Source organism: Protopterus annectens, chromosome 1.part0 (genome assembly GCF_019279795.1).
Source record: "Protopterus annectens isolate FY-2018-M chromosome 1.part0, PAN1.0, whole genome shotgun sequence".
Lineage (NCBI taxonomy): Eukaryota > Metazoa > Chordata > Ceratodontiformes > Protopteridae > Protopterus > Protopterus annectens.
The window spans coordinates 1,061,242,301-1,061,268,368 of NC_056725.1; the positions used below are offsets into that span (position 1 = coordinate 1,061,242,301).

General features: G+C 38.3%; 1 protein-coding gene across 1 annotated transcript in view; it reads right to left on the minus strand.

The window, feature by feature from the left end:
• The window catches only part of RTN4IP1 (reticulon 4 interacting protein 1), a 349,792-nt gene that overhangs the window by 148,250 nt on the left and 175,474 nt on the right, over positions 1-26,068 (minus strand). Inside the window, exon 8 of the mRNA XM_044064928.1 lies at positions 14,942-15,034. Coding sequence (XP_043920863.1) covers positions 14,942-15,034 — 93 coding nt within the window. The remainder of the gene's footprint in view (positions 1-14,941; positions 15,035-26,068) is intronic.

Genomic DNA, 26,068 nt, shown 5'->3' on the forward strand with positions numbered 1-26,068 from the left:
CAGGTGCAAAAACAACTTTAAACAGTTTAAAACAGTTCAAGAAGCAGAATACTTGCAGTTTAGCTAGATCAGACAGTCGCCCAGGTAGTAGCAGGAAAACAAACACTTTTATCAGGTTAGCAGTCGCTCTTTTAGCCTCTCTGCTGCTAGCACCACTCTGCAGGACCACAAAGAGCTTGGCTGAGTAGTAACAAGCGCAAAAACCGTGCCAAAGTGGGTTTTATACAGGGGGACTTGAAAGAGCTAAAAATTGGCCCAAAATGGCCAATAGACTACCAGATTCTTGTGCTGGGAACACTCCTCCAGGGATAGATAGGCTGCTCCAAGCTCCCCACTGCCACTGGTGAACAAAGAAGCCTCCCTTTATCCAAGAAAGGAAATGGGCAACACAGGAACTTTCCAAAAGTCCAGAATACAGCAAAGCCTGTATTTGGACTACTCTAGGTCAGGAAAGATGGGAAACCAGGATAATTTTTTTTTTTTTGCAACAAACAGCAGAAAAATGCAATAAATATTTAACACAGGCTAGCGCACTTGAATGTGTAGCCTCAACAGGTAAATGCGACAAAACTTTAAATTACAAGCGCTAAAGCTGGCTTTAAAGCAGGGGGTTAGAAAGAGACAGGAAATGGCCCAAAACGGCCAATAAGCCACATGTCACTGGGCTGGAACCACTCCTCAAGGGACAGATGGGCTGCTCAGAGCTCCCCACTCTCACTGGTGAACAAAGAAGCTTCCTCCTATCCAAATAAGGATATGGGCAACACAGGAACTATGACACAGCCCAGAGATCAGCAATACCTGAAGACTGGACTATTCTAGTTCAGTAAAGGCGGTAAACAAGGATATTTATTTATTTATTTTTTTACAAAGTAGCAGAAATTAGGTACAGAAACACAGTAAATGCTTTAATTCGGCTAGCGCACTTGAGTGTTTAGCCTACCAGTTAAACTAAGCAAAAACAAACTTTAAAAGTGAAAAAAACTCAGAAATACAGAAGGAATGCAATAAAACAACTTCGCAGAGCTTATTTAGTTAAAGAAACAGAGAAGTCTATACATACAGAAAAGCAGCTAAAACATACAAACACTTCAGATGCAGTGCAACCTAGAGCACTTGAGTTGTAGCAATATTAAGGCAATGAGCTAATGACACTAGACTGGGAGAAGTGTCACAGATCAGATTTACAGTAGGGGCGGGCAACTGCAAAGCCACCAAGTATAAGAGCCAGACACCAACTGGGACGGAGGGTGGGGACAATAGCCTAGAGACAGTAGCACTAAAAAAGCACACATATGAAGATTTGTAAAGATACAGAATGCTTTTAACTGCAGACAAATCAGTTACTTGTGCAGATTAGTTAATAGCAATAAAATACAAACGAAGACTAAAAAGCAGACAATAAAAGTGCTATATATTAATTGTTAAAAACAATAATTTGTATAAATCGAAAAAAAACAGGATACTTCTATATCTCAGCTAACAGCTGCGGTCAACAACTTATCCACTCTGCTCAGTGTGTATAGACAGAAACCCTATCAAAGTTAGGGCTTAAATACCAGAAGAAGATACTATGACGTGGATGAAGAATGGAAAGGCTGTTGGCCCAGATGACATACCAGTGGAAGCATGGAGGTGCTTAGGAGAAATGGCAGTGGAATTTTTAACCAGATTGTTTAATGAAATTTTGGAAAGTCAGAGGATGCCTAAGGAGTGGAGAAAAAGTGTTTTGGTACCTATCTTTAAGAATAAGGGTGATGTGCAGAGCTGCAGTAACTACAGAGGGATAAAATTGATCAGTCACAGCTTGAAGTTATGGGAAAGAGTAGTGGAAGCTAGGTTAAGAAGGGAGGTGATTAGTGATCAGCAGTATGGTTTCATGCCAGGAAAGAGCACTACAGATGCAATATTTGCTCTGAGAGTGTTGTTGGAGAAATACAGAGAAGGTCAGAAGGAGTTGCACTGTATCTTTGTGGACTTAGAGAAAGCACATGACAGGTTGCCTAGAGAGGAATTGTGGTATTGTATGAGGAAGTCGGGAGTGGCAGAGAAGTATGTAAGAGTGGTACAGGATATGTACAAGGGTAGTGTGACATTGGTGAGGACTGCGGTGGGAGTGACAGATACGTTTAAGGTGGAGGTGGGATTACATCAAGGATCAGCTCTGAGCCCTTTCTTATTTGCAGTGGTGATGGACAGGTTGACAGATGAGATTATTCAGGAGGCCCTGTGGACTATGATGTTTGCAGATGACATTGTGATATGTAGTGAGGGTAGTGACCAGGTTGAGGAGACCCTGGAGAGGTGGAGATATGCTTTAGAGAGGAGAGGAATGAAGGTCAGCAGGGCTAAAACAGAATGTGTGTAAATGAGAGGAAGGGTAGAGGAATGGTGAGGATGCAGGGAGTAGAGTTGGTAAAGGTGGATGAGTTTAAGTACTTGGGATCAACAGTTCAGAGTAATGGTGAGTGTGGAAGAGAGGTGAAGAAGAGAGTACAGGCAGGGTGGAATGGGTGGAGAAGAGTGTCAGGAGTGATTTGTGACAGACTGGTACCAATAAAAGTGAAAAGGACGGTCTACAAGAGGGTAGTGAGACCAGCTATGTTATATGGGTTGGAGACGGTAGCATTGTTGAAAAGGCAGGAGTCAGAGCTGGATGTGGCAGAGTTAAAGATGTTAAGATTTGCACTGGGTGTGACTAAGATGGACAGGATTAGGAATCAGTATATTAGAGGGTCAGCACAGGTTGGACAGTTTGGAGACGAAGCAAGAGAGGCGAGATTGCATTGGTCTGGACATGTGCTGAGGAGGGATGCTGGGTATATTGGGAAAAGGATGCCAAGGATGGAACTGCCAGGTAAGAGGAAAAGAGGAAGGCCTAAGATGATGTTTATGGATGTGGTGAGAGAGGACATGCAGGTGGTTGGTGTGAAAGAGTATGATGTAGAGGACAGAAAGAAATGGAAACAGATGATCCGCTGTGGCGACCCCTAACGGGAACAGCCGAAAGATGATGATGATAAATCTTTTGATAAGAGTGAATCAGTTTTCTTGTTTTCCCTGTTTAACTGATCAATACTTTTTGAGGCAAATCAATTACCCTAAAAGTGTAAACCAGAAGGAACAGCAAATCGGTTTATAGCTTGTACTTGTTCCTATAAGATGAGAAGTCTTTTACACTTTGTCGTTTTCTGGGAGCCAAGCTGTAATCATGCCCTAATCTGTTAAGCCGACATCTTAATGGATTAAGGGCAAGACAAAAGAGCAGGTGACCCTGGAATATCCCCCTTTGAATTTTATCCCTGGGATAATAATTTGTTCTTTATTATGGCTTAGCTGCAAATAGACTACATTACTGTGACCATGAAAATGTCAATCAGTAAAAGTACAAATTTTATACATCTGTAACCACTCCTTTATTTATGTATGTAGTATGCTGTCAAACTTTTTGTAGTCTATCCATGCCATATTTAGATTTTTCCCCTTTTTACAATTCTAAATTATGACTAACAAATTATCCTTTGCTCCATATGACTTCCTTTTATTACCCTTTTGTTCTATTACCATGGAGTTTTCTTTTAAATGGCTATAAACTGTGTCAGCATGAATTCCAGTATATAGTTTATACAGTGTCTGAAGGCAAGTATGTAGTTATTAGGATAGCTTGTATGTTCACTCTTGAGGAGTATTTTTTCTTGTTAACCAAGTTGGTGTCTATTCACATATAAAAAGTTCTTATTCAGAGCTAAATCTTTGTGTAAAGATGTTAATACTTTTACCCAGAAGTTAGTAACTGCATCTGGGCCTAGGGTTTTCCAGTCAGGAGCCTTTAATTTTGCTTCAGTTTCTCTGAACATTACTTCATCCCATTTCATGTCCTGTACAATAAGAACCGTTTCTTTCCATTACTCTTTCAGATGGGGAACTCACTGGCCTATCACTCTACAACACTGACTGCATCAGAGTTGCCACAGTTTCCTGTTCCTTCCCTTGTTGTGCAACTCCAACTGAACTTTTGTATGGGTTTCCTACTGACGGCAAATGATCAGATTCTTCTGGTTTCACTGGTTTCTCCTTAATTTGGGGATTCATTGTTCTATCATGCTGTGATGTTACTAGAATTGCATTTTGTAAACTAAATCCTTCGCTTTGCAGGTATTCCATTACTTCAGTTTCTATTTCTTTAACTTCTCCATTACTAAACCTCTTTTTTAATGTCCCCTTTGTTTTCTTATTCTTTCTGTTGTAAAATTTTCTGTATTTGGATGCCTTTGCCTGTATTTCTCTTTAAATAGCTTTGGTGCTGCTTTTTTGTACCGATTAGTGTTGCTTTCTCTTTTGCATAAATATTGCACTGTATTAAATCTTTCTTCCCTTTCCCATGTCTATATTTCTTCAAATGTCTCTCACTCCACCCGTTTCTCCTTAAATTGCGGTGTCATTGTTTCATCATGCTGTGACATAACCTGTTACACTTTCTACACTAAATCTTTCATTTCGCAGTTATTCCATAACTTCAGCTTCTATTTGTTTAACTTGTACTTTACTAATCCTTCTGTTCCCACTTTGTAATTTTATTTTTTGTACTGTGAAGTTTTCCATATCTGGGTGCCTTTGCCTGTTATTTCTCCTCAAATATCTTTGGAGCTGCTTTTTTGTACCGATTAGTTTGGCTCTCTCTTTGCATAAATGTTGCACCATATCAGATCTCTCTTTCCCATGTCCACATTTTACTCCTTTCAAAAAATCTTGATTTTATTTTAATTTTCACACTTCCTCAGTTGCTTCTTTTTGCAAATGGCCTAAGGTTTCTTGGTCCATATGTTTTTCATGAATCTATTGAATTAATGAACACAAACTTGCATTTAAAGCTTTTGCCAATTTTTCTTATGCCAGTGTTTTGCTTTTCTCTAATTTCTCTCAATTTTTTGTATATACTCTACCTGGAAATTCTGGGCTTCTTGCATTACAGTAACAATGCACAATTTCTTTCTCATCTTTAACAGTCCACTCTATCATCTTTATGGCTTTTTTTTTGTCTTGTCAGTTTTGTTTCTTGTGAACTACTACTTCCTTCTACAATGGGGGGAGGGGGTATTACCCTGTCACTTTCGTGTTAGGACACAAATAAATGAGTCTTCATGGGTTCTGTTCAAGCACTTATTTTATACAAACAGATCACTATAAAGGCTTACTAACTATAACTTAAATTACTTATATACAAACTACTGTGATCATACATGCTCACTCTCTGGCTGCTTCTACAAAATGGCACTAGGGATTGCACGTGTATGTAATTTATACGTGAACACACGGCCTCACATACTTCTTAAAGATATAGCACACACACGTTACACTCTAATCTACATCCTCCCTCTTTGAGAAATAGATCATGCAATTTGTCATGAGATTATCTGGCATGCAGAAATCACAGGTAATCTATAGACATGCATTATACAACACTAAGTACACATACATATATACAATCAAATCCACATTGCTGCATATTACACTAGGCTTAGAAACTCATCCATATCATGGGACATAAAACTGGGAATTATATTTAACAACTGGGATAGTTTCTACAAAATGGTTGACCTGTAGAATGTTCGAATCACTTTCTGGAACAGAAATCAGACTTTTGAACACAATGTGGTCTAGAAACAATGTCTGACTCATTCTTTGATTTAGAGTTTGCATTACAGATGCAATGTTGTGACTGCAATGATTATTATTCTGGTACAGGAAGAAGATGTCTACGATTCCTCCTATACTTCACACCGTCGGAATCTACCAAATAGAATCTCAGCTTGGCACAGATGCCTGTAATCTGTCCTACTCAATCAAAACCTGTTGTTGTCTAGATTCATACAGTCTGTCCTTCCCTCAACAGACAAAGTAATCTGCTCAATCTGTCGTAACTAGATTTCTGGATATACTTCTTAAAGAACCGAGCCTCGATTTTGTTGTTCTTCAGTTTAGGCTGCAACAAACTTGATGAAATAGGTAGCATAGTTCTAGTTTGTCTGGAAAGTAGTCTTTGAGCAGGTGAGCCAAGAATATCACAACGGGGATATGTTTGAGATTAAGCAAATTCAAGAATACATCGGTATTGTCACATTTTGACTTTTCAAGTAATGACTTTGCACACTGTACTGCATGTTTAGCTAGACCATTGGATTGAGGATATTCAGGACTACTAGTGACATATACAAAGTCCCATTCTTTTGCAAATTTCTGAAACCGGCTAGTGAGTACCATTGTCAGAAAAAAAAGTTTGTGTGGACTACCATGAACAGAGAAATGACATTTCAGCTTAGTAATAACAGCAGCTGAGGTTAAGTTTGGTAGCAGATCACTCTCAAACTAATTTGAATAAGAGTCTACCAAAACCAAATAGTGTTGACTGTTCCACTCAAAGATATCAGTTGCTACAGTAGATCAAGGTAGTTCAGGAATTGGACTTAGCTGAAGCAATTCTCTTTGGAAATGCAGTCTAGTACTAGTGTACACTGAACAAGAATAACTATCAATGTCTTTTGATAATGAAGGCCAAAACATGAATCATCTTGCACTTCTCTTAGTGGATGATAAACCTGGGTGACCACAATGCAAAATATAATTTTAATATATAAGAAATAGAAATAGATCAGTACTAGGCTAACTGCCCTTGTGGGCCATTTTAAGCCTAGTCAATTATCCCTTGTGAGACTCAAACCTTGCACCTTGTGTTTGTAAGGCAAACACCTTAACCATTAGGCCACCAAGGAATCAGGAACAATTATTTTATGATTTTTGAAAATAATGCCATCTTCTATCAACAATTCATCTCTGTAAGGAAAATATGCCTCAGGTGATGCATTAGATTGCTTTGACGGCCATCCAATATTAAAATAATGATTAAGTTTTTGTGAAATTAGATCAGTCTCTGTGTAATCTCTTAACTCAAGTCTAGTGGTGTAAAAAATACGCACTGACATCACATCAAAGTCAAAAGTCTCAGCATCAAGCTGTTCTGTTGCACTTTTGGGTGATCTAAAGAAATCAGTCAGATAAAGCAATTTGCCTTTAGTGTAGACCATTTTGAAATTCTACATTTGCAATTTGAGCATCATTCTTTGTAATCTTGCTGGAGCAGAATGCATAGGCTTCTTTAGAATAGTAAGTAACTAGAGGTTGATGATCGGTTTCAATCTGAATAGCTTGACCATAAATATAATCGTGAAACTTTTAACAGGCGAATACTATTGCCAAAAGCTCTCTCAATTTGAGCATACTGAATTCTCAGTTTGAGTTAGTGTTCTTGATGTATAGGCTACTAGTCTGCCCTCAAAGAATAACTGCACCTAGGCCAAATTTTGAAGCATCACAAGAAAGAACTGGTTTATTCACATCATAGTATCTTAACGTAGGTGGGTTGGCAATTTTCTGCTCAACGTCATCAAATGCCTTCTGGTGATGTTCCAACCATGACCATGCAACATTGTTATCGCTCTTAAAGGTGCTGTAAACTCACTGAAATCAGGTTTAAATTTGCCTAAATAGTTGACCATGCCCAGAAAATGCTGTAAACCTTGTACACTGTCTAGTGCAGACATTTCTAGAACAGTTACTTGCTTGGTTGGGTTAGGTCTCAAGCCTGTACTTGTAAACAAATGTTCTACATATGCAACTTCTGGAAGTCTGAATTTGCACTTCAGAGAATTGAGCTTTAAGTTTACATCAAATGCTCTGTCTAGAACTTTCTTGAGGTTTCTGTCATGCTCTGCTTCACCACTGCCTTCAACTAAAAGATCATATACTATTATGGCACAAGTATAACCTGAAAAAAATTTGCTCTATTGCACGCTGGAAAACTTCACTTGCAGAATTTATTCCAAATGGTATCCTTAGGAATCTGCATCTGCCAAACAGAGTACCAAAAGTAGGTAGAAATGAGGATTTGCAATCAAGCATCACTTGCCAAAAATTAACTCTTTGTATCCAAAATAGAAAATACAGTGGGATTTGGTATTAGAGCTGCAACTTCTTTAATTGTGCACATTGGATGATATTTTTTAATGCTTTGCTAAAATATCTTGGGTCAATGCATATTCTGATTTCATCTGAGCTATTTTAGGAGTGTCTACCATGGACGACACCCATTCAGTTGGTTCTGAGATGGGACAAATCACACCTTGCTGCACAATTTTATCAAACTGAGCTTTAACTTTATCTTGCATAGCTACTGGAACTCTTCTCGTTGGTCTGACTGCTGGAGTGATTTTTGGGTCTAACTTCATGGAATATACAACTGGAAGTTTGCCCAATTTGTCATCAAAAACATCAGCATGCTCTGTGAAAATGGCTTTTGAAAAACTGGAACTTGGAACTGCACTCACATGATTAACTTCTTTAGCAAAAGAAAGCAGATTCATTCTTAAACTATCTTTGAGACCCAGTAAAGATTGCACTGGTCATCACACTACAGAGAACAACAAGTTGTAACAGTTCTCGGCCAGATAACATGAAAGCATTACTGAACCTTCAGTTTAAATTTCTTCACCTCTATAAGCAACAAGTCTCGTATTGCTAGTTACACTGAGTTGCTCATTAGTTATCACTCTTGCAAATCTGTCTGCTGATATAACATTACACTTTGACCCAGTGTTTACTTTGAGCTCTGTGGATTTTCCATTAATGTGTACCATACAAAACACTTCGCTCCTTAAGTTTACTGCATCAACTCTTTCTCCAAGTACTGATACACATCTACATAGAAAGCGGACTGTTTCGGCTCTACCTGATCAACTTGCTTTTGTGTGTGACCTTTCTTCACAACTGTGTAAAGCTTACTTTATTTGCAAAACTTTTGGAAATGATTCCATTTTTTGCACTTGTGACATTGCTGACTAAATGCTAAGCACTTCTCTTTTTTAGACTAATGATTTGCACCACAATTGTGACAGTTAACAATAAAGCTAGACTTGGGTTTGCTGACTCAAAGTTTGTGTTGCACTGAGCTGGCAATGGAGCTTGCACTTTTTCTGGAACTTGCTAGAAAATGTTGTGGCTTCTTTGGAAACCCTGCAGCTGCCACATGCTTAGGCCTGTTGTTGTTTGTCATGTGTTACATACTACCTATGTTTGCTCTGGAGCTCACTGAAACAGTTTTCCAAAAGGAGACATTCTCCAATTCATATCTCCATTTTGAGAGCGCACACCCTTTTATACAGAGAAAAAGTATCTTCAAAAGGCAATTGGTTAGGGCTAGTAGGCTCACCTCTGTAGATGATGACTTTGATGAAGAATGACTTTTCTTAAGAAAACTTTTTCTAGAAAGGGGTTACACAGATGGATTCCATTTTATATATTAAAAGTCAAAGGGCGTCAAGATTCAGACCCTTGTTGGGTAAAGGTATTGAGTCAAACTCTAGTAATGTTAAAACTAAGGATGATAAGTTTCTTGGGGTATTTACCTTGGAATATAATAGTGATTCCCATTGGGTAATAGAATTGGTTAAAAAGGAATGGGACAGGTTTACCTCTTTCATTGATTTAAAGGACATGCAACACAAGCCTTTAAATATTGTTTTTAAAAAAGGAATTCATTTAAAGGAATTAATGGAGAAAAGGAAGCCTGTTCAAAAGGCCAGGAGGCCGGGTACCTACAAATGTGGGACACGTGCACAGTGTATACACATAACAAATACTGATAAGGTGTTATCAAAAGTAGGAATAAATATGTTCATAGTACATGTCATAGTAATTGTAACTCCAGTGGCTTGGTTTATTTGGTATCCTGTGAGGCATGTTGTGCATTTTATATAAGGAAGACTGAAAGATGCCTGAAAAGGCGGATTTATGAACATTTTTATGATACAAGTAAAAATAATGATAAGAATGTCCTGTATAAACATACGCAGGAGTGTGCCAAAGCAACATTTTTGTTTTTTTGTACAGGAGGTTGTTCCCAAAGATATTGGGGGGGGGGGGGTTGTGGGAAACCAGTCTTGAACACAGGGAGCTACATTGGCAGGTATTTTTGGATGCAGGTAGGCATCCTGGTCTGAATGAAAGTATTTCACTTGCACCATTATTAAAACTAAGAGCAGCTAAATTATAAAAGTCTTCCTGTTATTGGACACTAGAGGGTAGCATTGCACAATTTTTTTTACATATCTTTTCTTTTAAATTGCATTAAAAGGTGAATTTTTTATAAATACTTATATTTATATATATACATATTTATAAACTTGATATTTATTGTTTAATAGTTATTAAATGTGGGTTTTTATAGGCTTTTAACTGTCTATTTGTCCTTACACATATATTTATTCCATTAATTGATGCAAAGGATTTATTGGTTAATTAGTTAATTATTTAATGTGAGGAGTTACATAAGGATGTATTTTCATGAACTGTGTTATCTGATGAAGTCTGAGGACGAAAACGCATTGTGTGTTGTCAGTGTTAATAAAACCTTGTGGATTACTACTTCGTGGTTGGTGACTGCTTTTTCCAAACTCCTGGTTTGGTTATCTGACTCAAGTTTGTGTTGCACTGAGCTGGCGGTGGAGCTTGCACTTTTTCTGGAACTTGCTAGAAAATGTTGCGGCTTCTTTGGAAACCCTGTAGCTGCCACATGCTTAGGCCTGTTCTTGTTTGTCATGTGTTACATACTACCTACGTTTGCTCTGGAGCTTGTCACTTGCAAGCATACTCATGTGTCTGTCATATCATGGATCTGACAAATCTCTACTGCTTTGCGCAATGTTAAATCATGGTCACAAAGTAAAATCATTCTCACAGCAGCACTGTTAATACCACATACAAGCCTATCTTTTATCAGCTCATCTTTTAAACCACCAAACTGACATGTTTTAGCTCTGTTGCTCAAGTTAGTTACATAACCTGCAAATGTTTCCCCTGGTTTCTGATCGCTTGTGTAAAACAAATGCCTCTCTAATGTAATAGTCATCTGGGGGTTGCACACTTCTCTAAACTTGTGCTTCAAGCACTATGGATCCTCATTTGATTTAGCTTGCACAACAACATGGCGGTCTGCACCTTCTCCTTTCATACACAGCTTGTGCATACAGAAATGAACGCTCTCTTGCTAAGGCCACAGACCCTGTTAGGTTTAGCAAAATGAATGCCCTGGTATGTGCATCGCTATCTGCATAAGCTTCTTGTACAAAAACATCATACTCTCTATCAAATATTCTCCAGTTCCCTGCAATATTTTGATCAAACACAAGTGGTTGGGGTTTTCAAAATCAGTCTGCCATATTAACACATACCAACAAAGGTTCTTTCAACTATGCACAAATACACACTTACACATGTGCATATGTAACTTGCATAAACAGTACTTGTTCAATGCCTTTGTGCTCTGATTTTATACTTTCTTTCATAGAGCTTACCGGAATTATGTGAATAAACAAACTTTTAGTACTTTCAAATAACCGGACTTTGCAAAAAAAAAACTTCAAGTGTTTTGATACTTTGCTGAAACAACTTCTCAGATTTTTTGATGCTTTACTGAACTTTGTGAAATAGCTTTTCAAGCTGTTTGATGCTTTACGGAGCTTTGAGAAATAATTTATCGGGCTTTTCGATGCTTTCGGAATCTTTTATTGGTAAAGGCAGAAATGCTAAAGTCATTTATCATCACTTGCTATACTTTCGGAATTGGTAAAGACAGAAATGGTAAAGTAATGCACCATCACTTGTTAACGTCATTACTTGGAGCTTTATCAGTAAAGGCAGGAATGCTACAGTCATGCACCATCATTTATTAAAATTGCCACTTTAAGAAACATTCAAGAACTTTACAATGCAACTGAGTAATTTATGAGTACTATAATACTCTTGTAATGTCATCTTTTGCAAGAAAACACCTCTTATCACTGCAAGAAACATATCAAGCAACTGTACAATGCGAATAAATCGAACATCTGTTGCCCAAAACTCAATAGCTTTCAAAGTAATTGCACTTTGCTAATAACTGAATGCAGCACACTGAAATGTCCCCAAAATGGCAGTACCTTGCTAGGCAACTCTTTACAGTACAAGAAAGCACTCTAATGGAACAGACATAGCAAGCACAAAAACTTGTCTTCGAAATAACTATGCTTTGACTGAATTGCACAAAAGAGTTGCACTTTGCACACTATGAACTCTTTGAAATACATGCACAATAATAAACACACATACTGTAAGCACTTTTACACACTCTGAGATACTTCAAATAACTTTAATTATGTCCTTGATACTACAACAAAGTCATAGTTATGTCCAAATACAGCACTTTGCCTACACACATACAGTCTCCTTGTTTATATTTGCTTAATGTGCCCTTTTCTTTCCTTATTATTTTAATTTTGCTCATTCAAGCCCTTTTCCATGCTCAATGTATTTTTCTTGTGCTCATTTTACTCTAAACATGCCCAATTCTGCCTTAAACACATTCAATTCACTTTAAACATGCTCGTTTTTTACTTTACTATTAATCGTTTCATCAAATACTTTTATCTTAAACATTTTCTTTAGTTAACATTTTTTGTACTTTCCCGCTTGCCTGATAATGCAGTCTGTGCCCTTGTAATGCCCTTTTTTGCCTTCTTTCACATTGAGTAAATAATTTGTATTATTCTCATTACCTTTGATTCTCTCTGATTATGTTTGTACTCATTTCTGTCAGTTTTACCTTCGCTGTCGTCTTTACATGTCAAGGTTCCGAATATTCTTCTCTTCCATCCCAGTTCTGACACCATGTCACTTTTGTTAGGACATGAATAAATGAATCTTTGTGGGTTCTGTTCAAGCAGCTTTATTTTATAGAAACATATCACTATAGAGGCTTACTGATGACAACTTAAGTAACTTGTATACAAACTAACAACTGCAGTCATGCATACTCTGCTTCTACAAAATGGGACTAGGTATTGCATGTGTCTAATTTATATGTGCACGCACAGCCTCACGTTTCTTAAAGATATAGCACACACACACACACATTACACTCTGATCTACACTCCCCCTAAGCCTGGCCTAACCCCAAATATTTCCATGTCTTGGGGATTCTTCACTGCCATTTTTTTCCAGTCCTGACACCAAGTGCAGCTACCAGGATTGAGCATTTTTATCCTGGGACTTGTGCAGCTGGCTGTCTTATTTTTAACTTACTTCTGTCCGTGAAACATGCTGTATAAAATACAGTCTATAAGTCTATATATCAGTGTCTTGGTGAGATTTTGTAAAAACAGGATCTACCTCTTGAAAGCAATCACCAGGACTTGAGGATGAATTTATTTCCAGCAATACTGCTCTCCTTTACTTGCTGAATTTATCTCTACAGATCTCCTGTATGAAGCACCCCCTGCTGCTGCTGCAATGCAGTGTCTGCAACTCAAAAAATAATCCAATCGCTGGACATGGGAAAATAACTCATGGTCTTCAGATCTTCTACCATCAAAGGCAGGAGTGCTTTATATGGAGATGTCAGACTACTTTATTAACATTGGTGATGGTTCAGTCTATAATCAGCAACATGTAAACAGTGCAGTATTATGTCAGTCTGACAACATATCAGGACATGTGAAAAATAGGCTGAGTGCGCTAAACTGCAATTCTTTTTGTAAGTGACAAGTGGACAGAGAATTACTTGTTGACAACTGTCTGTATTATAGTGTTTGTATTTATTTCTCAGCTGTATGAACAGCAAACACAGAAATGTGTTACATGAGAAAGCTGGGCCAATGTGTAGTAAAGAAACAAGAATTTGCACAGATAACATTTCATTCCAAAAGCTCCCTTTAAGAATGATGTAAAATGAATAATTAGTACTGGAGATGTGAAAGGGAGGCTGGCAGGGATGCTACACATGTCCTTGTGGAGTGGGTACATTAAAAACATCTAGAGATGGTCAGTACAAGAACTGGAAGATGGTTTTAGGGAAAAGGCAGTGGACAGATGCGCCTATTCATCTGGAGAGAAGCTGGGCAGGCACCTGTCAGAAATTACTCCAAAATGGAAATCAAAACCTAAACCACCCATAACTGAAGTAGTGAATATTATAAATGAGATAAAATAACTGGAGATGGGATATTTAGAAAAGGGTAGTTCGAATTAAACTGAAAGAAATGGAGCTTGTGGAATCAATACATGCAGAATAATGTTCAGGAGGAGGAGTGAAATTTAAGGGAAATCAGGACTTGAGTAACTTGTATAGCAATGAAGTGAATGATAACGGTTAAGAAAACCTATGTGTAATACAGGAAACTTATCAAAAATACAATAGTTTGTTTTCTGTAATTGTTTGTGTACCCATGACATTGCTGACATTTTTGAATTTAATAAAGGTGTTAAGTACAATAGGGATGTCCTTCAGCAGTATGTTTTTGTTCTATGTGGTAACACTACATGTGTGTTTTTGTCTTCAGCATAAATACCACAGATAAAAATTGAATTTCAGATTTACTTTTGGTTAGGAAAGGTAGCTACGTGATCCAGTCTGCAACATTCCTGTCTAGCTTTTTTTTTTAATCAGTGGAGGCCCTGGAAGAACAGCTTTACAGAAATTGAAAGATAGCATACAACTGATATAAAGTAGTGATCAGAGTACTGTATAACAAACCTCATTTGACAGGAAGCAGGAACCGTGCATTCCTGTTAATACAGTACCTGATGTCAACTCTACAGTTTCAGCCTTGTAGTCAGGGATAAAGGATTAGATTACAATCCAAAAAGCAAGCTCAACAACTTTGTGTCTTCAACATGCATGTGAGAATCATTCTGTACTCGGTTCCTGGGTATACTTCACAGCCCTTCCTTGAGGTCTCATTACAAAACTGTTTTAGGGATGTTGACAAATTTAAGGATAAATATTAACAGATAAGCATGACAGAATATTGTTGCAACTATACTAGACTTGTATAGCCTAAATAATGTCACATACCTTATCTGCATCAACAAGTTCGGCTATTTCATCCAGACTTTGTCCGCTAGGGATGAAGAAACCCCATCGGTAATGAACTCCTCTACAGAGGTGCTGCAATTTGTAAAACACACAAATAAATACACACATTATAAACATGCATACATACACGCACACCTCAAGAGGTTGTCAGTATTTACCAAACCATAATATGCAAAGTTCAACAGTTCATCTTGACTGAACTGTCATTTTTAATGTAAATAACTGAGCCGTGCTTTAGCCTGATTCTCTTCTAGGAGTTTGAGGCACTCTCTCGGTTTTTCCTTCACTGTGGAGTAATGGCAATCAGGCTTGAAGCAGTATGAGAAGCTGTGTGAAATGAAAAAGTACAAACGATCACAAAATGAATGAAAATTAAAATCGAAACGGAATAACATCCCTCTGAAGAAAAAGTACAAGCGAGGGTGGCCTGGCAGCACAATTTAATATCTGCTTAGAAATATCAAAATAGTTTTTTTTTTTTTTCAAAATGTTTTGCTTTTAATTTTAACATATGATTCTGTGCAGTAGTTAAAGGAAAACTCCATGCTCTCCTACAGTTTAACTCAATCCTTAGGACTTTTTTCTTCCTACAATATGGTTCCAGTATTGTGTAGCTATCACAAATCTGCTTGTACTTTTTAAAACTTTCATTTCCTTGCCTTGGAATCAGTGGAAGGGAAAGCCAACCTACTTTTTTTTAAAAGCTTAACTTCTCACATACTTTGCAGAGGAATTTGTGTCCGCCTGCATGACATATCACAGGCACAGATCAATCTGTAGTTTACCCTGTCAGGTACTGCTGTCAATCTTAGATGAGCAATTAATCCTGCCAATATCAGGAGCACAGTAGCCGCTATAAAAAAGACAGAAAGCTGTGGAACGGTTTCCACTGTTTTTATTGCAGAGAGGAGAAGAACTTAACACTCCTCTTTCATAGCAAAACAAAAGAATTAGATCAGTCAGGGGTTTAAAGGCAGTTGTCACCTTTTCTGACAAATTTACATAATCAGCAACATAGTATTGAAATGCTAAGCTTTAAATGCTGGTTATGTATAATAGCTGACATGTTATAACAAATGCAGTATCAGAGATTTCTGTGAAATTTAGAAAAAAGTCAGAAAATATTTTTTCTTGTAAAGTATCAACACATTTACCATTTAAGCCCCCCCACACACACACACACACACAGTACAGAACTTTAGAAAGAGAGACAAGGGGCAACCCTATCAACACGGTACACAGATATTGCTCATAAAAAGTTCTTTCAGGCTTTTTTGTGACATCCTCCAAGAGGGGGATGCACATCTGGTACACACACATCCATGGTAAGACATTCCCACAGACTTTTGAGTTAGACTGCATAAACATTTTGTAGTCCAGAAAGGAAATGTGACCACTGATAGCAACCATAGTACACAGCTGAATTTACTTTAATGTACATTTACAAAGCGCTTTTGCATGAAAAACAATAAAGGAAATCAGAGGTACTTAAATGTGTTTAAATGCACACACGCAAACACACAGACATGCATTCAAACAGTACTGCATCTCACATATAGTATTCTACATGCTAGATACATTTTTATACACGCACATGCGTTCTCCCTTTTAATTTCTCCAAATCTTTTGTGTTTCTAATACCATGATGGGAGTGGACCCCATTCCCAAGTCAAAGTACGATTAAAGTTCATGAAATTAGTATCGTTTCAATCTTTGATGTCAGCCAAAAGTGCTCTTTACAGCACCCGCAATGCACCCAGTAATGACTCCTTCTGCAATACATATGGAGGTACATGTATTGGTAACATAAGTATGAATGTAGATTCTTTTTTACAAAACCCGTTGCTGCTGCTACTACCATTGGAAATGTCTGGTTGTCTTTCTTCCACATTGCTCTCGTTTCTGCCTGCAAATCCTGATATTTTATGACTTTGTATCTCTCTGTACGCAAAACACTGTAGTCACAAGAGTGTGGTGATTTCAATTATCAATGCTACTTTTGTCTTCTTTTCATGGACCACTATATCCTGGTTTTCTAGCATCTATCTTTTGAACTGCTGGTAATGGATGATCCCATGTAATGTAGACTTCATTTTCTATGCTGCTTTGTGGCTCATGTTTCCAGTGTTTTTTCAGCCACTTCAATACCATAATGTTTGCACAATTCCCAGTGCAATAGTCTTGCCACATTATGCCTTTCAGTATACAGTCCTTCTGCCATTGGTATGTCACAGCCAGTAACGAGGTGTGCAACCGTTTCCAATTCTGTTTTACAAAACCTACATTTGTGTTTCTCCCACATGTTCAATGGACTTTGTAAACCAATGTGTACGTAGCCCACTATCTTGTGCTGTCAATATTTACCTTTCATCTCTTGGTTTGAATTCTCTCCTTAACCATTCCTGCATTTGTTCCTGATCAACATGAGGTTCTTCCAGATGTTTTCTATACTTGCAACTATATTTATGCATTTTCCACATTTCTTGCCTTTTCATCTGATCCTTCACCTTATATTCTTTTTTGGCACATTCGGTTGCTGCCTGATTTTTATCTACTTGTAGTTTGAGTTCCATTTCTGCTTGACACCGATATGCTTCTGCTAGACTAAGCAGGGAAGTCATCTTAGATTTATTCTCATGTTTCAAAACTTTCACTACATTTGGGTTTTGTGAGGTCCGAAGATGTGTGGAGTTCCACGACTGCAGATCTACACGTGTAATCAGTTTCAAGGAGGTCCATCCTTCCTTCGAAACTGGGAATATATAATCTTGGTATGCACCTATTTTTATAAATGACTTGGGGAGCATGAAGCACCGTTCTTGTTTTCCTATCTAATCTATCCAAAATCTTTTGGGGCCAGTCGATCAATCCAAAACTGTAAGTTAGGACAGGAAGAGCAAATTGGTTTATAGTTTGGATTTTGTTCCTAGTTGTCATTGTTGTTTTAAGGATTATTTTAAGTCTCCTAAAGTATTCCCTACCAAGCTTTGTTCACATTTGTTCATATTCCAAATATTTATAGACTGCCTCTTGCTCAAGCTCTTTTATATCACATTCTTGTCCCAAACTGATTTTTTTCTTGGTGCTGCAGTTTTCCTGCTTTAAAGGTTGCTTTTGCACATTTATCAAGACCAAATAACATTCTTATATCTTCATAGGTTCATAGGTAGGTACTAGGCTATTGGCCCTAGGGGCCCATACAAGCCTAGCCAAAAAATGTACCCTGGCTTTCACCACCCAAGAAAATTATTTTCCTGTGCCCCTGTTGAGCAGAGCCACAGAAGTGATCCCCGGGGTGAATTTCCCATTTCCCTTCCAATCAAGATTTTTCTTGAAGAGTGCTAATGAGGAGCTCTGCTCGACATAGATAGGTAGTCTGTTCCAGAGTATGGGAAGTCTCTGGGACAGGAATCTATCCCTCCAGCATGTTCTGTTTATTGTGGTGACAAGGTTAAGGTCCCTAGAGCGTGTAGCTCGGAGGGATTGGGATTTCTTTAAGTGGAGCATGTCCAACAGCTCTGGGTTTGACATAGCTTTGTATGTTAGGCAGAGATCGCCCCTGAGTAGGCGATATGCGATGGAGTAAAGCTGTAGTTTTTTGAGACGGTCTTGCATAGGGCATCTGTTTGAGACCAGTAATCCTCTTTGTGAGGTATTTCTGTGGTCTTTCTAGTTGTTGTAGATGTCTTGTGAGGTACATACCAAAAGGGGCGTTGTACTCTATAATGGATCTAATGAGTGATGAGTAGAGGGGAACAATGACCTCTTTTTCTGGATGAGAACCCTTTTGTGATGAGATGAGCCACGTAGAAGGATTTCCTGACCACTGTGGCGATGTGATTATCAAAGGAGAGACTACTGTCCACCTGTGTCCCAAGGTCTCTTATCACATTTTCGGCATAAAGTAGACTACCAGCTATGTGGTAGTTCATGGGTAGAGAGTTTTTACCAAAGGGAATGACAATACACTTTTTGGCATTGAGCTTCAGGCCATGGCTTTGACACCAGGTATCTGTCTCAGTTTGGCCCTTTTATAGTTTGTCCACATCGTTAGGAGTTTCGATTATAGCTCCTAGTTTGCAGTCATCTGCAAACTTTGTTAGCCAAAGACCTTCTGTGTTGGTCTGCACTTCAGAGGAATAGATACCAAACAGGAGAGGACCCAGGACTGAACTCTGTGGTACTCCACTTGTCACTGGTCTGATGTCGGATTTGGAATCTGCTACTTTCACATTGTGGGTTCTGTCCGTGAGCCAGTTGGCAACCCATCTTGTGACACAGGGATTCATACCTAGTTTAGTGAGCTTATCTATAATTCCAGAGTGGGGGATGGTGTCGAAAGCCTTGGCGAGATCTAGATAAGCTGTGTGAACCATTTTACCCTCATCTATGGCTTTGGTGACTGCTTCAAAGAAGTCAATCAGGTTTAGGAGACATGATCTGCCATTTACAAATCCAAACTGAGTAGGGTCCAGAATTTGGAGATTACCAATGTCTTTGTTTACGAGTTCCATGATGATATGTTCCATGGCCTTGCAGACCAGGCTCATCAGGCTAATGGGACGGTAGTTCCCGGGGTCTGTCATGGCTCCCCCCTTTGTGGAGTGGGATAATTGTTGCGGTGCGCCATTCAGTGGGTACAAAGCCTGAGGTGAGGCTATGATTGAACATGGTACTTAGGTAGGGTGCCAGTTCATTCTGTAGTTCGTGTAGAACGCAGCCTGGGATATTGTCAGGTCCCATGGATGCTGTGTTCTTGGCTTTGGAGAGTGTGTTTTTAACCTGTGCAGCCGTGATTATAGGAACTTTGCATTCTTCCAGTACAGAGATGGGCCCTCTAGGGGGTGAGAGGGGGGTAAAGTCTTCTAGGATGTTTGCAATATCAGTTGGTTCTGTATATTTAGTGCCATTATGCTGCAACTCAAAGCAGATCCGAGTGTTCCCATTTAGATTCTTGACATAGCTATACAATGGTTTGTGGTTGTCTTTAGAGTCGGTGGCAATTTTGTTTTCGTAACTAGCTTTGGATGATTTTATGAAGGATCTCAGCTTCTTACTGAGGTTGCCCAGGGAGTTCCTCCAGTCATGGGATTTTACTCTTTTTTGCAACATTTTCTTTCTTCTGTTGTAGAGTTTGTTTATGGCAGCGGACCACCAGATTGGCTTCCTTTTTTTGGAGGATAACATCTTGGTTCTATTAGGGATAGCATGATCAATGCACTCGTGTAAGTGCTTATAAAGTGCATTTGTGTAGGATTCGGCAGTCATACCTCTATTGTCCATCTGCATGGGTGTCATGAAGTTTGCCTCTTCTGTCTTAAGTGTGAAGTTGGCTTTTGAGAAGTTTTTTACGATGGTTTCCCTAATTGGGGCTGGGGGTGGGATGTGGATGTCCAGGCTAATTAGCTTGTGGTCGTATCTGACCAACGAGGAAATGACCTCTGGTGTGGAACACCGGTTTCCCATGTTGGTAATGACCAGGTCTGGATATTGCTGCCCCGGGTGGGGGTGTGAATAAGTTGATCCAAGGCGTTGGAATTTATGAGTGTGAATCTTGGGGCATGGTGAGGGGTCTGTAGCAAGCTACGAATTTGGATTGCGGTCTTGCCCAGAGTTAGTTGTACTTGGATAATCTCAGATGCATTATGCTGTGCAACTAGCCTGGAGGTGTGGATATGCTTAATGAATATGGACACGCCTCCGTCTTTAGTGCTTCTTTCTGGGTTAGGTGGCCGAAAGGTGTGGTATGAATTAAAGCCTGGTAATGCAGGGGTGCTCTCTGGAGCTTTGAACCAGGTCTCTGTCACTGTACAGATGTCAATGTTCTCCATTTAAAGGAGTGCCTCGAGTGAGTGCATTTTGAGGCTTAGACTTCTGGCATCGAGTAGCATTACCCTCAGATTTTGCTTGAAAAAGTTTTGACAACTTGCAGTTGTGCTTTCAGTTCCTCATCCAATGAGCTATACAGTTTTAAATATACAAAGAGAAGATGAAAAGTCTTCACTTTATTGTTTTCAAGGAGCCAAACTACAGCCATGGCCCAAGCTGTTAAGTAGACAGATTAATCAGTTAAGGGAAAGGGAGAATAGCAGCGGTGATAAGAGAATCACCCTGGAATATCCCTCTTTGAATTTTTATCCCTGGAATAATAATTTGTCCTTTATCGCGGCTCAGTAGAGTTCACAGTAAGGTTGTGAATATTATGTTGCGATTGGCGGCTTGAGCCGGATAGGCCTTTTCATTGGTGGAATTTGATCCAATGGGGTAATTAAATTTTTGGCAATTGCCATTCAGCAGTCCTTTTGTAATTTATGTACATAAATTAATATTATGTTGTGATTGGTGGTTTGAGATGAATTGGCCTCTCTATTAGCCGAATGTGATCTAATAGGAGTATAAGATTTTTGGCAATGTCGAACAGCTTAATTGCAATATTTTATGTATATAGTTTTATGCAGAAGAGCCATACGATTGGATATATGTCACTTTCTTAAGATCTTATTGGTTAGAACAACTCTGTGCCGCAAAAAATATTAACAATTTTTTTTAATGTTTTACCGTTTGGTTAAACGCAGCAGAGTTGTTATTCTGACATTTTATTTCATATATGAAATGTATTAAAAATTATGGAAGAGGTTGTATTTGTTAATAAAATGATATTGTATATACTATGTTTATAATTATGAATAAATAATGTGCTTTAAGAAAGAAAAATGATTGGTAAATTCTTTGATATCTATATATCCATTGACCAGTAGTATTTATTGGTGATTGGACAAAGGATGGATGTGTATGGACTTGAATATATTTTTATGTGAAGGTTTTTATTGGTTATAGGAAGAAGGTGTGTATAACTGATACAATTTTATTGGTTCATCAGTTTTTTAAAAATGTAGCTTGTTAGGAAATCATTTTATCTGATGAAGTTCCGTTGGGTACGGGATGAAATCCTGCATGTGCAAATAAAAGGATATTCTAGCAGTGCTTTGTGATTTATTCCAGTGGTTTTGGATGATTTTCTCTGGTGGAATTGTTTGTGCTTGTTTTTGGATTTATTGTAGTCTTCTGTATCGTTTGGTGTGTTGGTTGTTCTACTTTCCAGCATGGATTCTTCTCCTCCAGTGACACAGTCACCCTTGGAAAACTCGGGTGACTTGACAACGTTAATACAGCAGCTCAAACAACAAATGGAGAAATTGGAACAGTTATCGGTTTTCCAACAGTCAACTCAAGCCTCGCATCTGTCCCAGCTTTCTACCTACAACATTCCTGGTTCCTCTTCGGAAGTTAACAATGGTCTCAACACTCAGTTGGGTAATCAGTTGTCACAAACACTTGATGCAGAACCTGTTTTGAGTAGGAAAACAGAAACTGTGCGTGTCAGTCAATCTAGTCATCAAACTATCAATTTTAAAGAATTTTTAAAAGGGTTCAACTACATTCAGTAATGAACCCAATACCATCAACCAAAATGTTTGTGACAAATTATCTGAATTTGACCGTTGCCTAAAATTAAGAAATTACAAATGGATTCGGACTACTTTAAAGAGTGTATCAAAAGACAAATTGTGCCAAAAGGCTTGCGGTTATGACGTTACCCTACGGGTTTGGTGGAGAATTCACTGTTTCATAAAGAACTGCTTCAACTATTCGACAAACATGGTTTTGAGTACATGGATTTAATTATAAAATTCAATAATTCTACCATTGAGATGCTCATTAAGGACATTTTGGTGTTAAATAATTCTATTACACAAGATCTTAAATTTTCTGACAACCCATATGAATATACACGCATCCTGAAGTCTGACAAAGAACAGATGAATGTAATAAAGTTAAGGAAAATTAAAAAACTGTCCAGAGACATGGAAGCTTACAACAAAAATGCTGCCTATCCAGCCCCTCCTGGTTCACAAGTTTGTTCCAACGAACCTAAAGACACCTCCAGTGGATAGAATATGAATGAAAGCAACAATGACTGGCATAATAATGAATTAGAAGATACTGAAGATTTTTTAGGAGATCAACAGATGGCTGGTCCATGACGATTGGAGCGTCTGAGAAATCAGAATAGTCAGCAGGTATACCCAGGGAGAGGTGGTGGTTCGAACAGAGGAACCTAGAGGAATCAGAGAGGGAGGGGTCCTCAGAACTGGAAGGGGAGGAATTGAATTTATCAGTTTCTGAATTTATGAGTAAGGATTTTAGACTACCAGCATTACAGATTTCAACAAATGCTAAAGGAGACTTTAAAGTTTATAATTTTTCTTCTCTTGAAATTTCCACATATATGTACAACCTATTTTGGAAGGGATGGACTTCTCTTCCCTCCAAACACATGAATTATGTGCAGACTTTAATGGACTTAAGGCTGTATGTTCGTAAGTTAAATTTACGCTCAATGTTTTTGAATAATGTACATGTTGATAACCCACTTAAAGTGGCCAGCATCTATAATCCCCACAGCATCCCACTTTAACGTTGTTCCATAATATGTGCGAGTTGGATATTAAAGGCATTTACACTAGGAAGAATAAACATGCCAACAAAAATCTTAGTGTAGATGAATGTGCATGTTGGATTTTCTACAAAATAACTCACAAGTAAGGATTATTAAACCAGATAAGGGTGGGGCCTAAGTTGCCATTGATAGATGTGATTATGTAACAAAAATGAAATATTTGTTGAATTCTAGTACATATAAACAAAGTTCAAGTAATGAATGGAATATGATATATGGTCGAATTCAAAGTCATATTTATGACTTATTTTTGGAGGAGGCCATTGATATTCATCACTACAACTATTTGAATGTTGATTTTCATATCACACCTACAATTTTCAGGCTTCCAAAGTTGCATAAGGATGCACATCAACCCCCTATGCATCCATTTTGGATGCTAGAGGATCTATCACTCAACCAATGGCAAAAATGTTAGATGCAGAACTTAAGAATATTGTTTAGTGAACCATTTGTCTGTATTGATTCACGGGATTTTCTAAGAAGGCCGAATAAGCTTTCTTATAGAAGTAATTGGATTTTTATTACAATTGATATTAAGGATTTGTACACGTCTCCCACATTCCTCTGGAGAAGAATGGTTTAGGGAATTTCTTGAGATGAAAGGGGTGTCACATAATAGAACTATCATTATATCTGGTTTTGAAGTCTAATTTTATATTGTTCAAGAATGATTTATATTTGCAACAGGATGGTATTGCCATGGGTTCTGCCTGTGACAGAGTTTATACCAATATTGGTATGTTAATGTGGGAATATAAATACCTTTTGAATTCTTATTTTTCTAAATGTGATTTATAGTTAAGATATCAGGATGATCTTTTTATTCTTTGGGCTGGTGAGAATTCTGAAATCGAACCCTTTATTTCCTACATTAATGGCAATACTAGCTTTTTACTATTTACACATAAAATTGATGATGTACAGGTACCATATTTAGATGTGCTGTTAAAAAAGGATGACATTAATCATAAATTTTCTGCTACAATCTACCGTAAGCCGACGTATTCAAACTCATTTTTACATTTTCAAAGTAATAATCCTATATTTCAAAACAGAGCTATTGTTAAAGGACAATTAGTATGAGAGACCCGTATGGTCACAGATTGGTCAGATTTTCTTGATGAATGTGACCTGTTATAGGACATGTTCTTGAATAGAGGATATCCCGAGACCTTAATTATGGAATTAACAATAGAAGTAAAAAAAAAAAAAGACTGAAAGGGCATTTCAAACCCCTGCTAAATACAGGTGCATTTAATACAAGTTCAATAGATAGGTCTGAAACAGATTTATATGAAATAGATTTACCCAATAATTATTTAGACGTTATGGGTAATAATACTGAGCTGAGTAAGGATGTGTATACCAATGCCTTAATTACCTGCTTTAGTAATGATAGTAGTACCATGAGACATGTGTTCATGAAAAATTGGGATGTTCTTATGAATGATTCTATTTTTAGAAATCAATTAGGTAACAAACCTATTACTGTTTTCAAAAGGGGACCTAATCTGAAGAATCTTTTTGAACAGCCCAAGATTGTGCTAGACAGTCAAGAGGAGAAGGCTAACACCTGCATTACACCTCTAGCAACTCATAGCCCTTCAAAACCCACACCATCAACACCCACACATAGCAACACTAAACCCACATATGTGGAGGCCCTTAACATTAACCTGCCCAAGAAACAAGGATCTCCGAAGCCAAAACGCAAGCAAACACCAGTCACAACCAAAGTGACACATAGCTCACAACACCAGTGTGCCACCCAACAACAGACCCTAAGGCAAGACAATGTACCCAACACTTTAATCATAGGTGACTCTACAGTCAGGCACACTGATGTCCCACTCACCAGGCTGAACAAGGAGAAAATTACAGTCAGCTGCCTGTCTGGTGCCAGGATCTGCCACATAACGCATGCACTCAAGTCACTCCACAACAAGTACAAATACGACTCTGTCATTGTCCATGCTGGAGTGAATGACTTGAGACGTACCTCCCTGGACTACATGAAAAGAGACATGGAAGAGCTCTTGGATCATGTGACCCAGGCAGGTATGACCCTAGCCCTGAATAGCAGCCTGCCTTCATTAAGAATGATACCACAGTATAAGGACAAAATGATTGACTTCAACAATTGGCTAAGCTTCTGGTGTCATTCAAAGGGGATCCAGTATTTGTCTGCCTGGGAAGACATGATCAACAAACCACGATGCTTTGCCAGAGATAGTCTGCACCTGTCACCACTGGGACTCAGGTTACTGGCTAAAGCTCTTGCCACCCCTATAGTGCCTTTTTTAGGCAAGGTTGAAAGGATAAAACCACCACCGTAACAGATACAAGCATGCAAAATCTGAAGGTAATGCTACTCAATGCTAGAAGTCTAAACCTCAAAATGCACGCTCTCGAAGCACTCCTAAAAATGGAGAACATTGATATCTGTGCAGTGACAGAGACCTGGTTTAAGGCTCCAGAGAGCACTCCTGCAATACCAGGCTACAATTCTTACCACACTTTTCGGCCACAAAACCAAGACCGAAACACTAAAGGTAGAGGAGTGTCCATATTCACCAAGGATA